Source organism: Xenopus laevis, chromosome 5S, assembly GCF_017654675.1.
Source record: "Xenopus laevis strain J_2021 chromosome 5S, Xenopus_laevis_v10.1, whole genome shotgun sequence".
Taxonomy (NCBI): Eukaryota; Metazoa; Chordata; class Amphibia; order Anura; family Pipidae; genus Xenopus; species Xenopus laevis.
This window is the reverse complement of record NC_054380.1, coordinates 29,220,131-29,243,294: the sequence shown is the minus strand read 5'-3', so window position 1 is coordinate 29,243,294 and position 23,164 is coordinate 29,220,131. Positions and strand designations below refer to the sequence as shown.

General features: G+C 39.2%; 1 protein-coding gene across 6 annotated transcripts in view; it reads left to right on the top strand.

The window, feature by feature from the left end:
• The window catches only part of rin2.S (Ras and Rab interactor 2 S homeolog), a 100,305-nt gene that overhangs the window by 65,795 nt on the left and 11,346 nt on the right, over window positions 1-23,164 (top strand). For 5 of the 6 annotated variants that reach the window (XM_041564351.1, XM_018265106.2, XM_018265105.2 and 2 more), the window contains 4 exons: window positions 2,506-2,578; window positions 5,431-5,522; window positions 11,460-12,530; window positions 22,002-22,307. In XM_041564351.1, the coding sequence (XP_041420285.1) occupies window positions 2,506-2,578; window positions 5,431-5,522; window positions 11,460-12,530; window positions 22,002-22,307 (1,542 nt within the window). Of the gene's footprint in view, window positions 1-2,505; window positions 2,579-5,430; window positions 5,523-6,387; window positions 6,718-11,459; window positions 12,531-22,001; window positions 22,308-23,164 lie in introns of those variants that run through there. The other variant, XM_018265107.2, reaches the window with a different exon arrangement.

Here is a 23,164-nt window from a genome sequence, read left to right as displayed (position 1 = left end):
TATAAGTGCCAGTTCAGGTGTTATCCAGGTGCTCCCAGAGGTAGTCTTTGAGTTTTGTTTTAAAAACATTAAAGGAGGATTCTCTCCTGAGAGATTCAGGAATGGCATTCCAAATATAAGGAGTCGCAAGAGAGAAGGGTTTGATACGGGAAACAGCAGTAGTAGTGGGGGGTACAACCAAGCGGTAGCTCTGAGATGAGCGGAGGTTCCGGGCAGGAACATTTAGAGAGACAAGAGATGAGATGTATTTAGGTGCAGAGGAATGAAGGGCTTTGAAGGTTATGAGGAGGAGTTTATAAGTTATTCTTTGTTTTATAGGAAGCCATGATAAGGACTTCAGCAGCGGAGGGGCCTGTACCCCTTTTGGATGAGAGGAGGATAATTCTGGCAGCAGTGTTTAATACAGACTGAAGAGGGGAGAAATGGGAGTTAGGGAGGCCAGTTAGTAGAAGGTTACAGTAATCTAGTCTGGATAGGATGAGAGCATGCATGAGCATCTTGGATGTATCAGGTGAAAGGAAGGGACAGATTTTGGCAATATTGCTTAAGAAAAAGTGACAGGTTTTGACAGTGGTGTTAATATGATCAGAGAAGGAGAGAGAGGAGTCAAAGATTACCCCCAGACAGCGAGCTGAGTTGACAGGATTAATGAGCCATCAATAGAGATAGTAAATAGGGGAGTAGGACCAGGCTTAGGTGGAAAGATGATAAGTTCAGTTTTTGTTAGGTTGAGTTTGCTATTGTCAGTTTGTGTATATTTGCAGGCTGAGAGAAGCAGATCTGCTCAGTGCCCCTGCTCCATTGAATTGAATTCAATCAGCCTGTGTGTGGTCACACACTGACCTTAGCTTCAGCTCCTCTATGTGTGACCACACAAAGGCTGATCAATGGAGCAGGGGCACTGAGCAGATCTGCTTCTCTCAGCCTGCAAATATACATAAACTGACAATAGCCAGAGCCAACAGCCTGTGTGTCCATAGTAATGGCACATAACTAAATTCTAATGAAATTTCAGGTACTATAGTCAAATATTCTCTGTTTTTTAACCACAGACATTTAATCTTATACTACATGACTGCAGATTAGCATTTATAAGAGTAGTGTGCAAGCTGTAACCAGTTTCAGTTTATTGCCCCTCCATCCCTTGTGTGCATCCTTGGCACACTGTAAAAAGACACAGACTTGGCCCTTAGCGTGGCTCCAGAAATTATATTTGCCATACACACCAGTTTTCACATTGCATTTGCTGGGAGATTATACCGGTCCTTGTTTTCCTCGCATTCCTTTTACAGTATACAGTACATATACTTCTGAAAATAAATATGGCCTGCCATTTTTCATAAAATAGTGAAATGTCTGCTTAAAGGAAAAGGAAAGGTTAAAATGAAACTTTTTCAGAAAGGTCTATATAAATACACCAGTAAACCCTCAAATTAATGCTGCTCTGAGTCCTTTGTCAAAAGAAACACAGCATGTCTGTCCTTCTATTGTGTGCACATGGCCTTCTGTATCAGACCTGTTTTTAGCATAAACCTCCAGGGCTTGGGCTTGAGCATGCTCAGTTTGCTCCTCTCTCAATCTCCTCATCCCTTTTCCCTCCTCCTCTCACAGCAGTAATCTGAGCTCAGAGCTATGAGTGAGCAGAGAGAGAGACTCAGGAATGAAGTGATGTCACACCAAGCTAATATGGCAACTACTGTCCTAAACAAACAGAGAGAGTTTCTATAGCTGTTTTCTCTGGTATGGTAAAGCATTCTACAGAATAAATATAGAGTTCTAGCTTGCACTATTGTGGTTAATCTGTTGGCAATAAACTGCCTCGGTAGCTTTCCTTCTCCTTTAAGCTCTTCATTACAACATCTGAAGCTAATGATTATTCTATAGTGCTGCTAAATTGAAGTGCATAGAAATATAGCAAATAGGAGTCAGTGATATGACAGCTTCCCTCTTTTGGACAGTAAGAAACATATAGAAGAATTGTGTCTTGTGTACAGGGATATCCACAAAGTAAAAAAAAAATAATGTGAAAAATAAGTGACATGCGTACAACTTTTGAAATGTGGCATATTATGCTTTGCAATATGATCACCACGAAATAAGAGAAGAAAGATAGATACAGTCATTTTCCTTACAGACACATTTAAAACACTGCAGAGATCTGCCCATTGACAAAAAGTAGCAACAGAAATATAGTAAAGTGTGTTAGCTCCTTGTTTTGATACTTTTCCATTGTGCAATAAGAATCTGTTTTGACCCATTTCTTGTGGATGAGAGCATGTTTCTGGAATGAGGAAAACGGATAGAACTTCCAGGCTCCGTATATTTAGTAAGATTGCTTTCTTGGCAGAGAAATGTACCCGGCACATTTGTTTTCAATTACGAGAACACTACTTTGTTTGATAGTTGCTAAACATTACTGCTTACTCTTTTAGAAAAACACCACAATTGAATTTAACCTCTAGTTAGCTGGCTAAACTGTTTTTTTTTTGTTTTGTTTTTTTGCAGCTTTTTCCCTCGAAGGCTCTGGAATCAGCTTTGCAGATATATTCAGGCTTATTGCATTTTACTGTATCAGCAGGTAAGGTTTCAGCTTTTACACTTTGTGGCAATGTGGTATTAGGGACTCATGTGAATAAAAAGCAGTCTAAAAAAAAAACACAAACCACACCACTATCCCTTTGTTTACTATAAGGTTTTTATCCTTCTGATTCAAGCAGAGGTCTGACTTCCGTCAGTATTCAATAATTCACAATGCAAAAGAAGATAGAAAAGTACCCCCACTTGATCAGTTAAACTAAAGCAGTCACAATATGTTCCTCACTCGCCTATTCGATAACAGTTAAGTTATACACACTCAAGTAAAAACCAAATCTGATTCAGGTGCATGGCCAAGACTGGCCATATGTATGCTTACAAATATATCCACCGTATATGAAAAAGTTGTTTGTATCCCATGAAATAATACAGACAGAGATTATTTTATGAAGTATTGTGATATTAACGAGAGATCCTATGATACTGAAATGTATCGGAGAGACAGAGCATCAAGTTTGTCTGGGCTGAGACCCAGGGAAAGAAATGGTAATATTGTCTCTGGCACAGGAAGTGCAGTGGGGTCATCTCCAACCAACAAAAGAGCTACCTAATGATGGGTTTATACCGCAGTTCATTGTGATTTTCCATCTTGGAAGGGACTTTTCATGTACCCAATGTAAAAAAAAAAACACAAACAGAGGCAGTCCTTAGAAATGTTTAATCATGCAAACTCATTGAACTTTAAGTACTGGCTATGTTTTTAAGAAAATTTTAAATTCCAGGAAGTCTTTCCAATTCATTAGGATGTCATGACTGCAGTTCTCTAAATGTTACAAACCAACCATAGCCAATTCACTGAAACCAACCACCAACCACCCTATAACAACTCCCCTCCCCATGCCACTCATTGCCCTCACAAGAGCTCCTGTCAGTGTACCTGCTTTAAGATACAAAGGTTTGCAGTGGAGTGTGTGCATTTCATTGTAAATGGATTCAAAAATGTGCACAATGGATAGCTTTCGAAATAGAACTTTCAGATGGTATGAATAGCAATCTAAGCAATTTCAGCCATGTTTTATTTTGTCTGAGGTTGGTCATCATGGTCATAATGTACAGAGTGAGTTACATGAGTGAATTGCCCACAAAACAATTACATTGTATTGTTAGAGTATTAGTGCAATATAGCAAAGACAGCACCTATACACTGTATACAGGTCTGGGACCTATTATTTAGGACCTGGGGTTTTCTAGATAAGAGGTCATCCCATAATTCCGATCTCAGTAGGATTGTTTGCCTCTAATAATGTCATAGATGATTAAGTACAAGGTACTTTTTAACTATTTTAATGGAGTCTATGGGAAATTACCGACCTGCAATTCTGGATATCAGGTTTCCATATAACAGATCCTATACCTGTATATAGCTTTATAGACATATCCAGGCTGCTGAAAATTAAAAATGGGTATCAGGAGAGGGGGGAATATAGAAACTCTTTGCAGTGTGTTGACTGGAATTGGACCTAGGACCCCAGCACTGTAAGGCAGTGGTGCTACACATTGCACCATCATGTCTCTCTTGCACTGGTATTGCTACTCAGTTTAAACCACACTTTCCACTGGGCTTGTGATAGTGACATCTAGGAAATAGGGGAAATAAAAGTTTCAAGCACAATGATAGCTTTAGAAGTAGTAAATTAATGTGCTTCATAAAAAAGAGGGGTGAAGATTGTGTTGCATGAAAAATAAGATGTATTTGACACAAGTTTTACAGATTCTGAACTCACCAAGAGTCAGAAACCTGAACAAAGAGATCACAGGATTTATATGGACTTTTACAGAGGTACGTTATGCAATGGAGTACAGGAGTGAAAGGGAGTGTAAAAAGGAGTTACAGGAGAGAATGCATAGATACATATCTCTTCACAGCACAGGAACAACAAGATCTACTCTTTCAGCCATATAGGTGGTTCTGCCTCAAGGTCAGGTTAGTAGACACCAAGAAACTTGAGAACAGAATCCGTCAGTTAATCTGCTTACGTATACTTTTGTTCTCTATCTATTGCAATGGTCTGTAAGCAATGAATAGCAGGTTGTCCTTTCTTTTGTTTTCTGTAATGAGATATAGATGAACAATGGCTTGCTCAGTGACAAGCTGAGATGATACAGGGTTTCTGCAGCAGAATTGCTTAATTCAGGCCTGTAAAGCCTATATTTGTGTCTGGCGGAAACTGCCAGAATTTTAGTTGAACTCACATGATCTTCATTCATGAACAGTCTTATAAGTCAGCTGGAAATGCTCCAGACTGTTATAAGCAATAGATTTGTTGGACTGTATGCCCCAACTAACCTCAGATAAACTTTCCATCCTCAGTCTGTACCATATGTTAAATACTGCATGCTATATATATATATGCTTGTGTCTTTTTACTCCAAAAGTATACTTTCTACCTTTTTTTTACTGTGTTAAATGGCTTATGTATATCTGCCAGTTTGTTTCTAGATGAAGGTTTCTGTGTGAGACTTTTTTTGCATTTACATTTCTTTTTTGCATTTACATTTTGGCAATTTTTTAAATCCTTCAAGTTTTCCTAGGATTTATCCTGAGTTACCTATAGATGTACAGATTGGAGGCGTGCACATTTGCACCGCTAGTGCTTACTTGCATCCAGGGCAACCCATCTGTTTTTTGCAGAATTTGAAAAAAATATGTGTTGACAACAATGATTGGTCTGTACTTGTATTGCACTTATCCCAGTAAGTGGATCCAATGAAGTAGTTAAGATGTAAAGACAGATTCATTCTCTCTAGTCTAAATGCAGTGCAGTTGTTTGACCCAGGAAAAGCATGCCAACTAATCACCATAATTTGATTTAACATTTGCTTTTATATTTCCAGGGATGTCCTTCCTTTTACCTTGAAATTGCCCCATGCCATTGCTACAGCCAAGACAGAAGCTGAACTAGAGGAGATTGCCCAACTCGGAACTGGTGAGCGGATGAAAGGATCTAACCATAGGCTTTATAATAGATTTTCCTTATCCGTTTCCTGTACTTTACTCTTTAACTCCTTCATGCCTAGCAGTTACTGAAAGAAACCTTTGGGAAGAGACATTACACACAGTGGGGAAATATATATAATTCCCCAGCAGAAATCATGAAGGCAAAAGGGTCAGAGGACACTTGTATGCTTCTTGTTTAGACAGAAGTCATTGCAGTATGCACTTTGATGCTGCATTACAACTCACTATGCAGCTAGTAGAACAAGCCTGTAGTAAAAGTTGTACACAGCGAATAGTGCATATGATATCTGCCTGCAGCCCTTCAGCTGTCAGATTTAGCATACCCTTTCCTCTCTACTTCAGTGCTACCCTATAAGTGGCATACATGGGGCAATCTCCCAAAGTATCTGACCAATCAGCCAAATGGTTGGATACTCTCCAAGGGGCTCCATACAAGGGATGGCTGCATTTCTATAGCACTGCTGTTTGGAACGTTGCAAGGACTGCAAGTAATGGCTCTTACTCACTGGCGTTCTGACCTGCGCTCCCCTGCGTTCCGTTTTTTGGCGTTCAGCCGCAGGGGAGCGCAGGAATAGACGCATGTCATTATTTCAAATGGGGCTGTACTCACTCAGGCGCGTGTAGGCGCCGAACGCAGGAAAAATGCAGCATGTTGTGTCTCAACCTGCGTTCGGCGCCTACACGCGCCTGAGTGAGTACAGCCCCATTTGAAATAATGACATGCGTCTATTCCTGCGCTCCCCTGCGGCTGAACACCAAAATACGGAACGCAGGGGAGCGCAGGTCAGAACGCCAGTGAGTAAGAGCCCTAAAGTTTACAAACCTGCCAATCAATCAATTAACTATCCAGTTTCCATAGTATATAGAGCTTGGTTAGTATTGTCAGGTGCCCATACACATATTGAATTCATACAATTTTATCAGTATGTGTGTGACCAACTTAAAGCATGTGTCACACAGGTATGTTAGTAGTACTAATGTTCCAATTCCTGGATTAGGGCAAATACCAGCATTTTTTGCAAGATTCATGTTTGTCCAAATCCTTAGAGCAATTGTGTCAAACATGGATAAAAGGCTGATCCACTCCTGTCCTCCCAAACTTGAGAAAACATGGAAAAACCAGTCAGTACACACCGGGCAGATTTCAGCATGGAAATACAGAGGTATGCATTTTCGACTGTCTGTGCACACTCAAGACGGAGCAGACGGAAAATAATCAGCAATGTATGACACTACCATAAATGTTTATCCAAAGCTAAATTGAGCCCTTAAAGGTAAACTTTCCCTAATTTTAAAGGAGAAGGAAAGGCTAAAACTAATTAAATTTAAACAGAAAGGTCCGTATAAATACACCAATAAACCCACAAAGTAATGCTGCTCTGAGTACTCAAAAGAAACACCACATTTCTTTCCTTCTATTGTGTACACATGGGCTTCTGTATCAGACTTCCTGTTTTCAGCATAAACCTCCAGGGCTAGGGCTTGAGCATGCTCAGTTTGCTCCTCTCTCCCCCTCCCTTCTCCCTCCTCGCCTCCCTATTGTAATCTGAGCCCAGAGCTATAAATTAGCACGGAGAGATCCAGGCAGGAAGTGAGGTCATACCAAGCTAATATGGCAGCTGCTATGCTAAACAAACAGAGTTTCTAGAGCTGTTGACTCAGAAATGGTAAAACATACTGCATAATAAATATCGTATTATAACTTGCACTACTGTGGCTCATCTATTTGCAATACACTGCTTCAGTAGTTTTTCTTCTCCTTTAATGTGTGTTGTCTACAAAAAAAACAAATTAAAATGAAAAGATATTATTTACTGTTTTACCATTCAGGATATATTAGTAAACTTAAACTTTAATCTTGCCACTAGCTTTTTTTTAATATGTGATAAAGTCAAGGAATGGCACAGGGTTCTGTGGTGGCAGATTTTAGGCTGAAGGATAGTCAGGAGTTCTTTGCGTGCTTATATCGTGCAATCTAAAGTCTGTCTTGAGCTCCAGACAAGTAGAACAGACATGCGTTGGGCTTTTCCTGTTACACATTGTGTTGCTGTGAAAAAGCAGAGCACATGCCATATTTCATAGTGCTGAGCTCAGAAAACTCTGGTTTTGTAATCACGGCACATACACAGCTGTGTGTTTAAGGGCTCCAAGTGAGGGAGGGAGAGAGTGAGAGCATTAGAAAAAAACATTAGCAGCTGATGGGTTTGGCTAAGATGTTCTGAGTGGGTGAAAAAGAGAGTCTTTTCTATATGGGCACAATAGTCTTGCCTGTTATTTTTGCAGAATAACTGCCTTTGTGCTGATGTATACAGCATACCATTCAATAAGCGTAAGCGATTTATACTAATGCTAATTAAAAACAAATAGTTAACATGATGCAAATCTTCCTGTGGGGTGCAGCACTGAATCAAATCCAAAGCAGGCATTGTGTGTGTTGCGTGGGCGATATAAACAACTATTATGCACAAGAACGTGATGTTCTTTTAAGCTCTGCTATATGTCAGCACCACCTATGTCCCTTTAAGTCATACCTCAAAGTATGGTAAAGCAAAGAAGTGTGAGACAATATAAACAAAGGGGGCAGAAGAGAAAGGGAGCATGTGTGAACATTAGATAGGGACTGGAAATTTGCTCCAGCTGAATTTTTCATCATTCTTAAAGTTGTCAGTCTTTAAATTAACTTTTAGTATGATGTATATTATTCTATTTGCAGTTGGGCCCTCATTTATACTAACGTATTAAAATGCAAACTGGAAAGAGCTAGAAGAGGAACAAGAGGAACATTCTATCATATATTAAAAGTTAACTAAATCTCCTTTTCTTCAGGGCAACTAATCTCCCCTAACTGCCTTCCGCCAGCTAGAAAATCGCTGGCCGGATGGCATTCGGAGCGCTTTGTTTTCTGAAGTCACCTCACAAGGAAACTTCAGGTGACTTCGGAAAATGAAGCACCCTGACTGCCATCCCGCTTTCTTTTCATTTTAGCCGATGGGAAGGCAGGGGAAGGCCGGGCGACTTATCTCCCCAAATCTGACCGTGTCTCTGCCCTAAAAGGAACAGTGTGTTTGAGCCACAATTTCTTTTCACATTTATGTGAGTTCAGGCTTGGGTATATTTAGGTATAAATGAATAGTAGTCACGCCTTGTGATAACCTGGGACTTCTTGGGCCCCTGTAGAAATTATATCTTTCATTGGGGCAAGTGTGAGCATTTGGACCCTGCATGAAAATTGATAATACACTTGAAACCTCCCTGAGTTGCATTGCCCATTCTAATAATCCACAACTGCTTCTTGTATTTATTGGGGCAGTTAGAAGGTTGCGGGCAAACATCTGATTGGTTAGTTTTTGTTTTTTTGTAAAATGTATTTATTTGAATTAGGGATGCACCGAATCCACTTTTTTGGAATCGGCCGAATCCTTCGCGAAAGATTCGGCCAAATACCAAACCGAATCCTAATTTGCATATGCAAATTAGGGGTGAGAAGGTGAAACCAGTTTTTACTTTCTTGTTTTGTGACAAAAAGGTAAGAAATCGACAACTTAGCACGCACTCCACAGGACTCCAGGTAGCAGTAAAAAACTTTTTACTTTATTGCACAAACATATATTATCCTAACGCGTTTCGTGTGTTACCACACGTAATCATAGGCATTAAATGACAATTACATACACATGGTTTAAAAAGCATTGGAAGCTTTCGTCATTCAAGACGTACTTCCTCCTTAAAATTTCTTAACTCTTTCAAAGCTGTTTGTTGTGTTCTAAAGATTCCATTTTCTTTTACATAACGTTCTTGTAAGTTATTTTCTATATAACCTCTAAAGTCTATATTTATTTTTGTTTTTCTCAACTTTACCGTTATTTCAATGTTTCTTTTCCGTATTTTTTCTTAAAGATTAAATTGTTTCAATGAAATTACTTTACTTGTTTCAATTTTTGTTTTACTATTTTATGTGACTTTAAGTTTATAAATTCTAACAATATTTGGTAATTCTGAAACTTTTGTTGGAATGGAGGACTATTATTTTGCGTTATAGTTTCTTTTATGTTTCTTAGAAAGTCATTTTTTTCCTTTTCTCTCTGGTTTATGATTATAGCTTTCTTTCAAATATATTTCTATTTTTTCTTTTTCCTTTCTTTTTATATTTACGTGTGACAGCTTACATCCCATCTTATGTTTAACCCCTTGGGTTCTCCTGTATCCAGTAGAAAGATCCATCTTACTTCTAGTTCCAAAAGTTTTTTTTGTTTGTTTCCCCCTCTGCTCCGATTTCTCACCTTATCTATTCCTTGGATTTGTAAGTAGGAAACATTTCCTTGATTACATTGGGAGAAATGTCTGGATACTGTGGTGGCGCTGCTTTCTGCCCCTATCTGACTTATATGTTCTCGCATTCTGTTTTTTAGGGGGCGAGTAGTGCATCCTACATACTGGATGCCACAGTGTGTACATGTTAACAGATATACAACATAACTTGTGTTGCAGTTGATAAAGCAATTAATACTATATTCTTTTTGTTTTTTTGTGCTTATGAATGTTTTTGACTTATGCATCTGTACACATGTTACACACCTTGATGCTCCACAGCAGTATGTGCCCTTTACTTCTAGCCAATTGCTTTTCTTTTCTTTTCTTTTAAATTCACTTGGGGATAGAATTTGTCCCAATGTTGGTGCTTTTCTACTTACAAAATTATATCCTTGTGTTAATACCTCTCTCAATTTACTATCGTTGTAAAGCATTGGTATATGTTTATTAATTATCTGTTTTATCTGAGTAAATTGTCTGCTGTATGAGGTAATAAATAGTGGTTTTTCCATTCTTTGATGTCTATTTGAGTTTTTCGTTTTTAGCAAGTCCTCTCTAGTTTTTAATATAGCTGTTTTAAATGCTTTTTCTAGTTCTTGCATTCGGTAACCTTTTTGTAGGAATTGATCCCTTAGATTGCAAGCTTTACTTAAAAATTCTGCTTCTATGCTACAATTTCTCCTAGGTCTACAGAATTGTCCTATTGGTACTCCCTGGAATACATGTCTCGGGTGACATGAGTCTGCATGCAATTTGTGATATTAAAGTGTGGCGGGTGGTTTGAGCGCTTCTGCCTTCTTTTTCTAAAAGTATTTTGTGACAAAAAGTCACGCAATTTCCCTCCCCGCCCCTAATTTGCATATGCAAATTAAAATTCGGATTTGGTTCGGCCTGGCAGAAGGATTTGGCCGAATCTGAACCCTGCTGAAAAAGGTTGAATCTTGGCCGAATCCCAAACCGAATCCTGGATTCGGTGCATCCCTAACTTGTATTCAAAAATACCAACTTTCCACATATTTTGAAAATAAAGTTTTCCATTGAAAACTAAGAAAAATAGTTAAACCAAATAAACGGATCAACTAAATGGCAATGCTTTGCTCTTATGTGGTTTATATATATTTAACCTCATACAGGTATATGACCTGCTATCCAGAATGTTCGGGTCCTGGGGTATTCTGAATAATGGATCTTTCTGTAATTTGGATCTTCATACCTTAAGTCTACTAGAAAATCCATTAAGGATAAATTATATCTTAGTTTGGATCAAGTACAATCTACTGTTTTATTATTACAGAAAAATAGGAAATCATTTTTTAAAAATTGGATTTATTTAGATAAAATGGAGTTTATAGGAGAGAAACTTTCTGTAATTCGGAGCTTTCTGGATACTGGGTTTCCCGATAACGGATCCCATACCTGTACTGTATAGATATATATATATGTATATATATATAGCGAGAGAGAGAGTGAGAGAGATGAACATTTTGAATAGTATTCCTATAAAAATTAAATAATCAGTGCAAATGTTATTAGTACTTTATTAGTACTTGTATATGTACATGTATTGACAAAGTGGAATTTTAATGCCTTTCAGAGTTCTGGAGCTCCCCTGCAAACTGCAAGCCTCCATATCTCCAAAATGTGGCCTGGCCTCTCCCTTCAGACTGCATCAACAAGGGGTCACCTCAGCTCTCTCGACTAAATGGAGTGCATTCTCTCCGCACCAGAACGCCCTCAGAACTGGAATTTAGCCAGACCAAAGGAGCTCTGTGTTTCATTAATCCCCTCTTTTTAAAAGTGCACTGCGAGGATGCAGGAGGAGGATGGAAGAGGGAGAGCACAAGGACCCAAGGAACAAATGGCACTGAGAGGGTGAAGTCAGCACCTCCTCGGCCCCCTCCCCCTTCCATTACTAGTCATCGCACAAGTCTCCAGCTGTCCAGAGCAGTGAAGCAAGAATCAAGCATGCCAGAAACAATCTTCCATAACAGGGAAGGGAACGCACAGTCTCCTATTAATAAAGCTACACCCATACCTCCTCCCCGCCTGAAGAAGCAAGCTACTATTAGCAGGTGGCAGGGGAATGACAGCTCCTATTGTAGTTCTTCCATTGAGTCGCAGCCTGAGGAATCGCAAAAGACAATACAAAGAGCTCAGAACGGCGATTCCCCTGCACGGACCACCCTGCTGACACAGAGGTTGAGTGACATGAGCATCTCCACCTCATCCTCCGATTCATTTGAGTTTGACCGATCTGGGCAGGTTTTCTGCGAAGGGGACAGTCTGGAAGACTGCGAGGAGGAAAGTGACCAGGAGAGCATGACACCTCCAATAAAGTCTCGTAAAAAGAGAGGCACCTCTCTGGGTTTCTCCAGAATTGTGAAGACCCACCTGCGTAAGGTTAGTGGGGTCTTCAGCTCCCTCATGACTCCTGAGAAGAAGATGGTGAAGAAGATAGCAGCCATGTCCCGGGACAAGCGTACTTATTTCGGGTGCCTTGTTCAGGATTACATCAGTTTTCTGCAGGAGAATAAAGACTGCCACGTTTCTAGCACCGACATGCTACACACCATCAGGCAATTCATGACCCAAGTCAAGAACTATTTGTCGCAGAGTTCTGAGCTGGACCCTCCCATTGAATCCCTGATTCCAGAAGATCAAATAGGTAAGCAAACGGTGTATTTGGCCTGGATCTTGTTTAAAAAAACAAAAACCTGTGGGGTTATGTCAAAAAAGACTAAACTAAAGTTTGCCCGGGTGCAGTTACCCATAGCAACGGCAGGTAGCATTTATTGGTCACCTGCTTAAAAGCAAACATCTTATTGGTTGGTATGGGTTGCTGCATCTGTGCAAACTTAGTGCCTTTTATTTCATATGGCGGCTATTGTGCAAATAACTGAAACAAGGTAGGGAGTTTCAGTTCATGCAACTCTACCAATCTAATATACCATATAAATGATGTCGCCCTGGTTTTAGTAAGATGCCTGATATTAATATCCCTGCAATGCTCTTTTAAGTGCCTTGGTTTTGAAAAGAAGTTCAACAGGGAAATTTTTACAGCTCTCTCTTATCTTGTATAGAATTTTTAGGGACATATGTAGCAAAGCGTGAGCTCTCTGTTTCACCAACTAAAAAATATGCCTCTAAAACGTAGAATATGCATTGTTCTACAGCCATCCACCATGTTGGAACTGGTATTTCAACAACAGTAGTTTACTGCAGGTATGGCAGACCTAATTGTAGTCTCAACGTTATCAGTGCCTCAGCTGATGTAAACTATAACTCCCAGTAGTGCTAACCGAAGATCCTGGAATTTGTAGTTCACAGCCGTTTATATTTTCTGTAAGATAATTGCCATTATATATATATATATATATATATATATATATATATATATATATATATATATATATATACAGATAGATAGATAGATAGATAGATAGATAGATAGATAGATAGATACAAATAAATAAGCTTGGGTAACACCAGAGAATAATAGTAATCCATAGTAATATCGTATCATTAGTTGAAAATCTTCTTTGTTATTGGGATAGAAATTGTCCCCCAGCTGCTTTATGTTTATGTTAAAATGACAAAGCCTAGGAGCAAACTGCAGGAGAGGGGCTGATGAAGGAGCACGGGGTGGGCCTACAAACAATAATACAGATCATATGTTCCCTGGTGAGCCAGTAGTGTATGTGCGAGTACATGAGTCACTGTGTGTGCAAACATGTTATTCTCGGCTGCTTTGAGCATGGTGAGTCTGTGCAAGAACTGGATGATGGATCCTGTTTGTTTAAAACACCCAATACACATTTTAGCAAGTGAGTTGGTGTGAAATATTATTGTTACTTCATTCCACATACACCACAAGTAGTTGTGTGCACAAGGAACATTTTTTTTGGGGGGGGGGGGAAATATGTCAGGGACTTTGGCCCAGTAGGGGACCTTGAGAGAAGTGATTATTCAGTTTCACTGGTCCAGAACAGAGTGGTACTTGTTGGGGAGTGAGTGGGTTTGGGGCAGGTCAGGAGTATGGGTGAAAATAATGGGCCTAAATGGGGTAGATTGGGGTCTGGTCTATTTAGCAGATGAGAGTAAAATTGGGGGCCTCATTCTACTTTTGTCAGGAACTCCTCCTCCAAGGGGCCCAGGTGAGCAGTGTACAAATAACTTAGCTGGGGGCTATGGTAAACAAGCCAAAGCTATATTACCTATATGAATGTTTGGGAGCATTTTAAATTGGGTCAAGAGCACCTTTTGAAAGGTCTTTTTTGATCCTCCCTCCCCCAATTTCAAACCAACTCTTAGGACCCAGAAACACAGTTTTTCGCAGTGGTTTTTAAAAAAAGCTGCATCCGACAGTCGTGTTGAAAATCATGTCCAGCTTTTTTGAAAACCACTGTGAAAAACTGTGTTTACCATAGCCCCTAGCTTATTTGTACACTGCTCACCTGGGCCCCTTGGAGGAGTGGTTCAACGCTGCGACTTCATCCGACATCTCCATTACTTACCTTATTTCTGTCGCATCCGACATGACGCCAGTGTCTTTGCGCAGCATGTCACAGTTTAAAAAAATGCAGGGGTCTAAAGTATAAATAATGCGTTTTCACACACATTTCACTTAGTTCACTTATCATTTTGGCATTAACGGTAATCCTAGCATGCAGTCAGTCTTCTAAACCCCAAATTTGTTCTTAGATGGGGTCAGTGACCCCTGTTGAAAGTTGAAAAGCATCAGAGAAGAAGGCAAGTAACTAAAAAACTATAAAAAATAAATGATGAAGACCTTGCCAAAGAGCTGAGCATGTTGTTCCTCCCTCCGCCAATGAAAGGGTTAACCATTGCCAGCTCTGACTCTCCAGTTTGTTATGCCACGTCCCACCCTCATTTCTGCTGGTGGCTGCCAGATTTATTATTTCTGCAAACTGCTTGCACCTTTTGATCCGGTTTTGAAGTGGAAAAGAAGAAGTCAAAGAAAAAAATGCTTTAAGTTTCTTGGCTCACAAATGACTTATTAAATGTGGATTTAACTAGCCTGAACGCATCCAGGCAGGCAGCGCACTTCACTCCATTATTGCAGGGCACAGACACAACAATAAAATCTGCAGTAGAACAGAGGCTACTGTTGCACAACCTGAAAGTCCTGTGCTCTCCATACACACTAGTTACACGGAAAATTATGTGCCGCCACATGTCTGGAACATGGGGAAGATTAAAGGGAAACCCATCTGGCAGAAATAAAACGTGCTTACAAGTTATGTCATATGGGCTCCAGCCATCTATGAATGTTTGCTCTTTGATTAAAGGTGTCTTAAATATTGCCCCAAGCTATTTTCCAGCTGTAAATACTATGGAAACTACAGATTCATTGGGGCATATTTATCAAAGTGTGAACTTAGTGATAGGGATGCACCGAATCCAGGATTCGTTCAGGATTCGGCCAGGATTCTGCCTTTTTCAGCAGGATTCAGATTCGGCTGAATCCTTCTGCCTGGCTGAACCGAATCCGAATCCGCATTTGCATATGCAAATTAGGGGCGGGGAGGGAAATCATGTGACTTTTTGTCATAAAACAAGGAAGTAAAAATTTTTTCCCCTTCCCATCCCTAATTTGTATATGCAAAATAGTGGATTCGTGAATCCCTAGTTAATGATCACCACAGTCCACTAGTTTTAAAATTCCGCGACTCTCCATTCATTTCTATGGGATTTTTAAAAGAGTATTTATCAATGGGTGAAGGTGAAAGTTGACCCTTTGATAAATATGCCATAGAAATGAATGGAGAGTGGTGGAATTTCACACTAGTGGACTGCGGGGATCTCTAACTTCACTCTTTGATAAATATACCCAAATGTCTGCTAAATATTATACAGTAAACCTTAACCACTATTATAATGTCAGATATTAAAGGGAAAGTATACACTGTTTACCCTGAATAGTGTTATGCTTTAGTTTTTCTTGTACTGTATGTCTTATATGAAGAACCCCCTGTGATTGTAAAAGCCTCCTACATAGAGAATCGAGCCCTAGGATTTTGGCACCGCAGTGAGCTTTGATGTCTGCTGGAGTCCCTTGTTCCTTTATTAGAAAAGACTCATAATAAAAATACTTAAAGCGGTTGTTCATCTTTAAGTTAAATTGTAGTATGATGTAGAGAGTGATATTGTGGTGTTTGAGTTATTTAGCTTTGTTATTCAGCAGCACTCCAGTTTGCAGTTTTAGGATTCTTGTTGCTAGGGTCCATATTAACTTAGCAACCATGCATTAATTTGAATAAGATACTGAAATAGGAATAGGAGAGCACCTAAATAGAAGGATGAGTAATAAAAAGTAGCAATAACAAAAAGTATGTAGTATTTCAGAGCATTTGTTTTTTGGAAGGGGTCAGTGACCCCCATTTGAAAGCTGGAAAGAGTCAGAAGAAGGAGGCAAATAATTGAAAAACTATAAAAAAAAAAAATAATGCAAACCAATTGACAAGTTGCTTAGAATTGTCCATTCTATAACATACTGAAACTTAACTTAAAGGTGAACCACCCCTTTAATTAAATGCAAAAGTTCTCAGAGGAGCGCTTTTTGAATTTATCTTCAGGCCTTTAATTTCCCTTAAGATAATACTTCTATGCTCAGAGCATTCCATCTCTGCATATTTGCACTGGCTTTGGGAGCCATACGTATCAGTTAAGCCTGCGTCATCTGAATGAGTGGAAGCTGCCATCTTGTTTTGAGATATAAGGGGCCGCTGTAACCATAGCAACCATAAAAGTCATGCTAAAATAGATGAATGAATAAATTCAATAAAGGTGCTTCTGTTTAGAACCGCGCCTTGTACTTGCAAGTTTTGCTGTTTAGGACACAAGTGCAACATCAGGGCCCCAATGATGGGGGGAAATGTTGGGAAAATATTAAGAACATTTCAAACTGCCTCCAAAATGGCACTTTGTACACTGCACTTGTGACTGTAAAGTATATTATATTATATTATTTTTAGATAACAGCAATATTTTGTCATTAGGACCATGTGGAATACTTCTATTAGTGCAGTCTTTACAGATTCGAATTCATGCCATACTCCTGAAGATCCACACGTTGTGCAAGGTTGTAAAAAAAGAAAACCGTTGCCAAATATGGCCAAGTGTACTGGGATATATAAACCTAATAATTGTAGCATAATGGGTGCCAATGCAGGCTGCATCCGTGGGCAGATGGAGTTCTCACCCAACAGGATTTTTATGTGTGGCCAATGACTATGTCCCAATGTGTCTTGTACATTTGGGATTAAGCAGTGAGATTATTGCGCTGTGAAGTTACAGTCTAAATTTGCTAAAGAAGGGGTAAAGGTCTGGCAGAAAGTGCTGAGGCATGAAGAATAGATTCTCCCTACCCTCGTCTTTTTTCCGTTTGGACAATTTTGACCTAACCAGGAGACAGTGATAATGAGACAGGGATACAGATTAGAAAGCTCAATGTCAGAGGCTCCCCACACTCCTGTTGCCCAAGACACCAGACAGAAACTTGTGACTGATTCCTGCGCCTTGTTATGGTTTAACATCTCACAAATGAAGAAACCTCACTTCACCACTCTCCTTTCCATTAATGATTTAAAAATCTCAATATAAATCATGTTGAGAAAAATCACACAGCAGCATGTGCTCCAATTAAAGTAAAATTACAGTCTATATTGGCTCCACATTTAAAAATAGGCAGATGTATCAAGGTCTTTGGCCTATTAGTAAGTGTCTCACTCATGTGCCAGCGTATTTCAGCTGCATTCAGACATTTCAGATGATATTAGCATGTTTATTTGAATGCAGGGAAATATTTTTAAGCCACTATCATTGTATTACCTTCTGCAGTCAGGGGCGAAACTATAGAGGAAGCAGACCCTGCGGCTACAGGGGGGCCCAGCAGATATAGGGGCCCCATCAGGCCATCATTTATATACAATTTCAATAAATATTGGTAAAACAGGTCAACCTTAACACATTTTGGAGGCCTGAAAAATAATTTTCTGTGGGGCCTAGTAATATCTAGTTACACCACTGTCTGTGGTGTAGCAATTCTGTTATAATTATAAGAAGTCAGCAAGGGGCACAACATAGAGGCCAGAAGGCCAGCGCTGCGAAATATGTTGACGCTATATAAATACATGTTAATAATAATGGTTAATGCTGAAAATAGCTATTCACTAGAAAGTACAGGCATTGGATTAGCAGGAACACTCCCCATGTTTAGGTTGCTTCTATATCTGAGAGTCGACTGTTCCCATTGATATGACTGCTTACCTCCCAAGCAGTCCACGTTTCTGGAAAGTCTGGAAAATTTGGACCTGGCCCTGGCCTTATAATTCAGAACTTTTGATCCTTGATCTAGAGGGAAATGCATTTGTAGAAAACACGTGGGCATATTTACTAGCTAGAGCTTTATCTGTCTCTCAGTTCTTCGCCCAAATTGGCTTTTCTCAGAACAATAATAATGTGATGTAACAAACATCTGCATTTCTTAAGATTTTGGAAGAATGGGTTTTGGCATAGTGACAGGCCTGCACTTATTCCAGCCGTCTATGTTCTATTACATCTTTTTATATATTGCCTCAAATGATCCCTTATCAAGAATCTTTTGCTAATACATGCCATTCCTCGTTAATGCTTCATCATATCCCAACGTAATGGGAATGGTAAAGATTACAGTATAGAGATGACAATGTGTTACAGAGGTGCAGATACCATTAGGCAGTCGTTCTTGTGACTATAGTTTTAACAACTGCCATAATTGTGCAGCTGATTTTTTCATTCCTATTGACACAGTAACAATGTGTGATTTTTGGAGTCAAGGCCCAACTTTGTAGTCCCCTTACCCAGTGGTGTAACTAGATTAGGAATACACCGAATCCAGGATTCGGCTCGGGACTCGGCCAGGATTTGGCCTTTTTCAGCAGGATTTGGCCAAATCCTTGTGCCTGGCCGAACCTAAACCTAATTTGCATATGTAAATTAAGGTGGGTGGGGAAATCACGTGACTTTTCCTGCCCCTAATTTGCATATGCAAATTATGATTTGGTTCGGTATTCGGCCGAATCTTTCACCAAGGATTCGGTCGAATCTTTCACCAAGGATTCGGCCGAATCTTTCACCAAGGATTCGGCCGAATCCCAAATAGCAAATTAGTTTTAGGGCCCCCAACATATCCGGAGGTTGTTCTTTTTACAAATATATTTTAAAATTGCTCACTAATTAGGGCCTCATTGGGACCCCTTGTCTGCTTCCTCTGTAGTTACTCCCCTGCCCTTACCTTATAGCAGGGCTATCAACATATAAAACAGACATACACCAAATTTTCCCCTATTTGACCTTTAGGCTTCCACCTGAAGATCAGTTAGATGGGCAGATTATGTGATTTGATTTATACAGAAGAGATCTATGGACTTTTGGCGTTTAATCCACCAGTCAAACTTTTGATCAGGTTCCCTTGATCTAATAACATAGCTACATATATATGAAAGTGTGCACATAACTGACACTCTGTTGACTTTAGGGGATTGTTCCCCTTTAAATGATTGTTTAATATGGCACAGAGAGTGTCATTCTGAGACAATTTGCAATTGGTTTTCATTTTTTATTATTTGTCTTTTTTGAGTTATTTAGCTTTTTATTCAGCAGCTCTCCATTTTGCTCTATATTTTTATTATAGAGAAGGGGATTTCTGCCCTAAATGTTAATCATCCGACAGGATCACACAAGGAAGTTCCCGAGCTCAGACAAAAGCTAGTGTGCACGCATGGATGATATCATACCACTGATAAGAATTATTCATGGCTTGCACACATACAGCAGTAAGTCTATGAATAGTGGCAGGTATGGCTGCTCTCTGTTACTAGGGTGCTTGTTTACCAAGCAAAGAAAACAGGTAAATACTTGTAATGCCTCTGTATGATTCTTCATACTGACACAGAATTAAGGCCATATAAAGACCAACTAACTAGTTGCTTTATGTATTTGTTGGTAAACTAAAACTATCTAGGGGCCCATTTACTTAGTTCGAGTGAAGGAATAGAGGAAAAAAGTTTGAATTTCGAATGGTCGAATATGGCTACTTCGACCATCGAATGGGCTACTTCGACTACGACCTTCGACTTCGAAACGAACGGTTCGAACTAAAAATCGTTCGACTATTCGACCATTCGATAGTCGAAGTACTGTCTCTTTAAAAAATTCTTCGACCCCCTAGTTCGCCACCTAAAACCTACCGAGGCCAATGTTAGCCTATGTGGAAGGTCCCCATAGGCTTCCTAACAATTTCCTGATCGAAGGAATATCCTTTGATCGATGGATTAAAATCCTTCGAATCGTAGGAATAGCGCAAAATCCTTTGACTTTGATATTCGAAGTCGAAGGATTTTACTTTGACGGTCGAATATCGAGGGTTAATTAACCCTCGATATTCGACCCTAGGTAAATGTGCCCCTTAGTGTTTGATAGATTTGGCTCGGTAGTACCATATAGCAAAAAGCTGTATAATATCAGCTTCTCTTTTATCTTGCAGCATATAGAGTGTGTATATCCTGATAAAGCTTGAAATTTATGCAGTAAAGCAGCAGACTGCACGCTGAAATGATAAGAAAGAGTATCAATTACAGTGTTACAGTGATAGGGTCTATTATCCGGGAACCCATTATCCGGAAAGCTCAGAACTACAGTAGTGTCATTTGCGATAGTCCACTTTAAGCAAACAGATCTCATTTTTGTATGATTTCCTGTGGTACTTTTAGTAGACTTAAAGGGACAACATATACTCCATTGTGTAACATGAGTGCATTAAATAGGGCTTGTGCTGATCATACTGTTTGCCTTTTATTGTAATCAGGGAAAAATCTATGGAAATTGAAGCTATTCTATATTTGGTAAATTGTACACATAATCCCCCTGCATAATTGAACAAAACAGTCACAGCAAAGGGTGAAAGGGGGAGGATTCAAACAGGGAATGGCTTCAGTTTCCCTGTTTGCCTTGTTTAGTTCAGGAAACAATAAAACCCATAGTTTTTCATTATGTAAACGATAGACAAAGAATATGTTCAACCCAAGCCCTATTACTTGCACTCATTTTGAACTCATTTTTGCTGCACTTTTGAAGTTTGGTGATCTAATTAACCTGTAAATCCCTTGCAGAAAGTGTGTTGCAATGCATATTAAATAAGCATCTTGTCCCATGGGAAACGTCCTTGTTCCTCCATGTTTGGGAATACAGTAAGGATAGAGACCTACCTTCACAAAACATACTTTCCACCATGGTCACAAATGTCTGTAAACATGCAAAATGCCTAAAATAGCCCCAAACTGGGCACATTAGAATTTCATAATCACTAGCGACCATGTTTGTCAGGATATACTTGCCTTAAAATACCCTAATAACTATGGATGCACCGTATCAACTATTTTGGATTCGGCCGAACCCCCGAATCCTTTGCGAAAGATTCGGACGAATACCGAACTGAGTCTGAATCCTGATTTGCATATGCATTTCCCTCCCTGCCCCTAAATTGCATATGCAAATTAGGATTCCGTTCGGCTGTGCAGAAGGATTCGGCCCAATCTGAAACCTGCTGAAAAAGGCCGAATGCTGGATTCGGTGCATCCCTTCTAATAACCTAAGGGGTTATAATCCTTGCTGTTGCCTGATGGTAAGCAACATTTACTGAAAACGATAAGGGATCAATAATGCATTATAAACACCTAGGAATAATAATAGAGGCCCTTTATTTATAATAAATAATAACACCCCCACACCTTGCTTCTCACACCCCCTTATCCCCTTTTAAAGTGGAAGCATTTTTGTATGTTGTCTTTATGTACAATAAATGGTTGTATACAATGAACAAGAACAGGTTCAGTGTATACACCGATTTATTGTACACTTCTATGGTATATATTGACACTTACTAAATACAATAATAATATAGTTTCTTACTTTTAGCACTTACAATTTTCCTAGAGTCTGAAGGAAAACAAAGGCATTATAACCACAGGGATTTCTTCGCCATTTGTCAGTAAGATGTTTAGTAAATGTCTGCATGCGATTAGCTGTGTGCCCCATATGCTTCAATTGAAACCTTTGTCTTCTGTTCTCTGCTCAGATGTTGTCTTGGAGAAAGCCATGCATAAATGTATCCTGAAGCCCCTTAAAAGCTACATTGAAAGCATGCTGAAAGAGTTCCAGGTAAACGATGGGTCATGGAGGCAACTGAAAGAAAACCTGCAGCTGGTGAGGCAGAGGACTCCTCAGGAGCTCGGAGTGTTAACGCCAACGCCAGAGTCTATGGACATTGAAAAAATGCGCATTAAGTTCTTGAACATGCAGAAAATGTATTCTCCAGAGAAGAAAGTCATGCTGCTCCTGAGGGTGTGCAAACTCATTTATACATGCATGGAGAACAACTCAGGTACATGTTGGTATATACATATGGGTTCATTTGGGTCCCCCTTCCCCCTTGGTTTATTAGATGTAACCACCAAAACACATAACAATGGTCTGCATGGAATTAGCAGGAGCTTAGAACATGGAAGGGATGTATTCCAGTCACTGTCTGCATATCAGTTCTCTGTAATTTTACTATATTCCTTGGCAAGTTGAATTGAATAGAAACCGCACTCACAGGTCTTAAATATATTTATAAATTAATCTATTATCAATTTGGCAGCTGATGTTTCTGCCTAATCCTAGGCCTTTCTCACTAGGCCGAAACGTCTGATTGATAATTGATAATATATTAATTTTGAAATATATTTAAGATGTGTGAGTTCGGTTTGTATTTGATGGACTATTACTTTGGTTTTTGATACTGCACCCACGCGAGTTATCTCCATTTTTTCGAGAGTGACGACTTTTGAATGGATTATATATATATATATATATATATATATATATATATATATATATATATATATATATATATATATGTGTGTATGTATATAAATATATATATATAGTAGTTCGCCAAGATTGACGCACTCCAGGGCTTCATAATGCAGTTTAGAAAAGAAGTTTAGAAAAGTTTGTAATGTCTTGAGAAAGGCCCAGAACGGGACCGAAACGTTGACAACAAATTTTCTTTTCTAAAATGAAGCCCTGGAGTGCGTCAACTTGGGGAACTACTATCTACAATACATCTGACAGCACCCAGGTATGAAGAGAACGCTTGACTGGAGTGCACCACAGTTGGAACTTTATATATATATATATATATATATATATATATATATATATATATATATATATATATATATTTTTTTTTTTTTT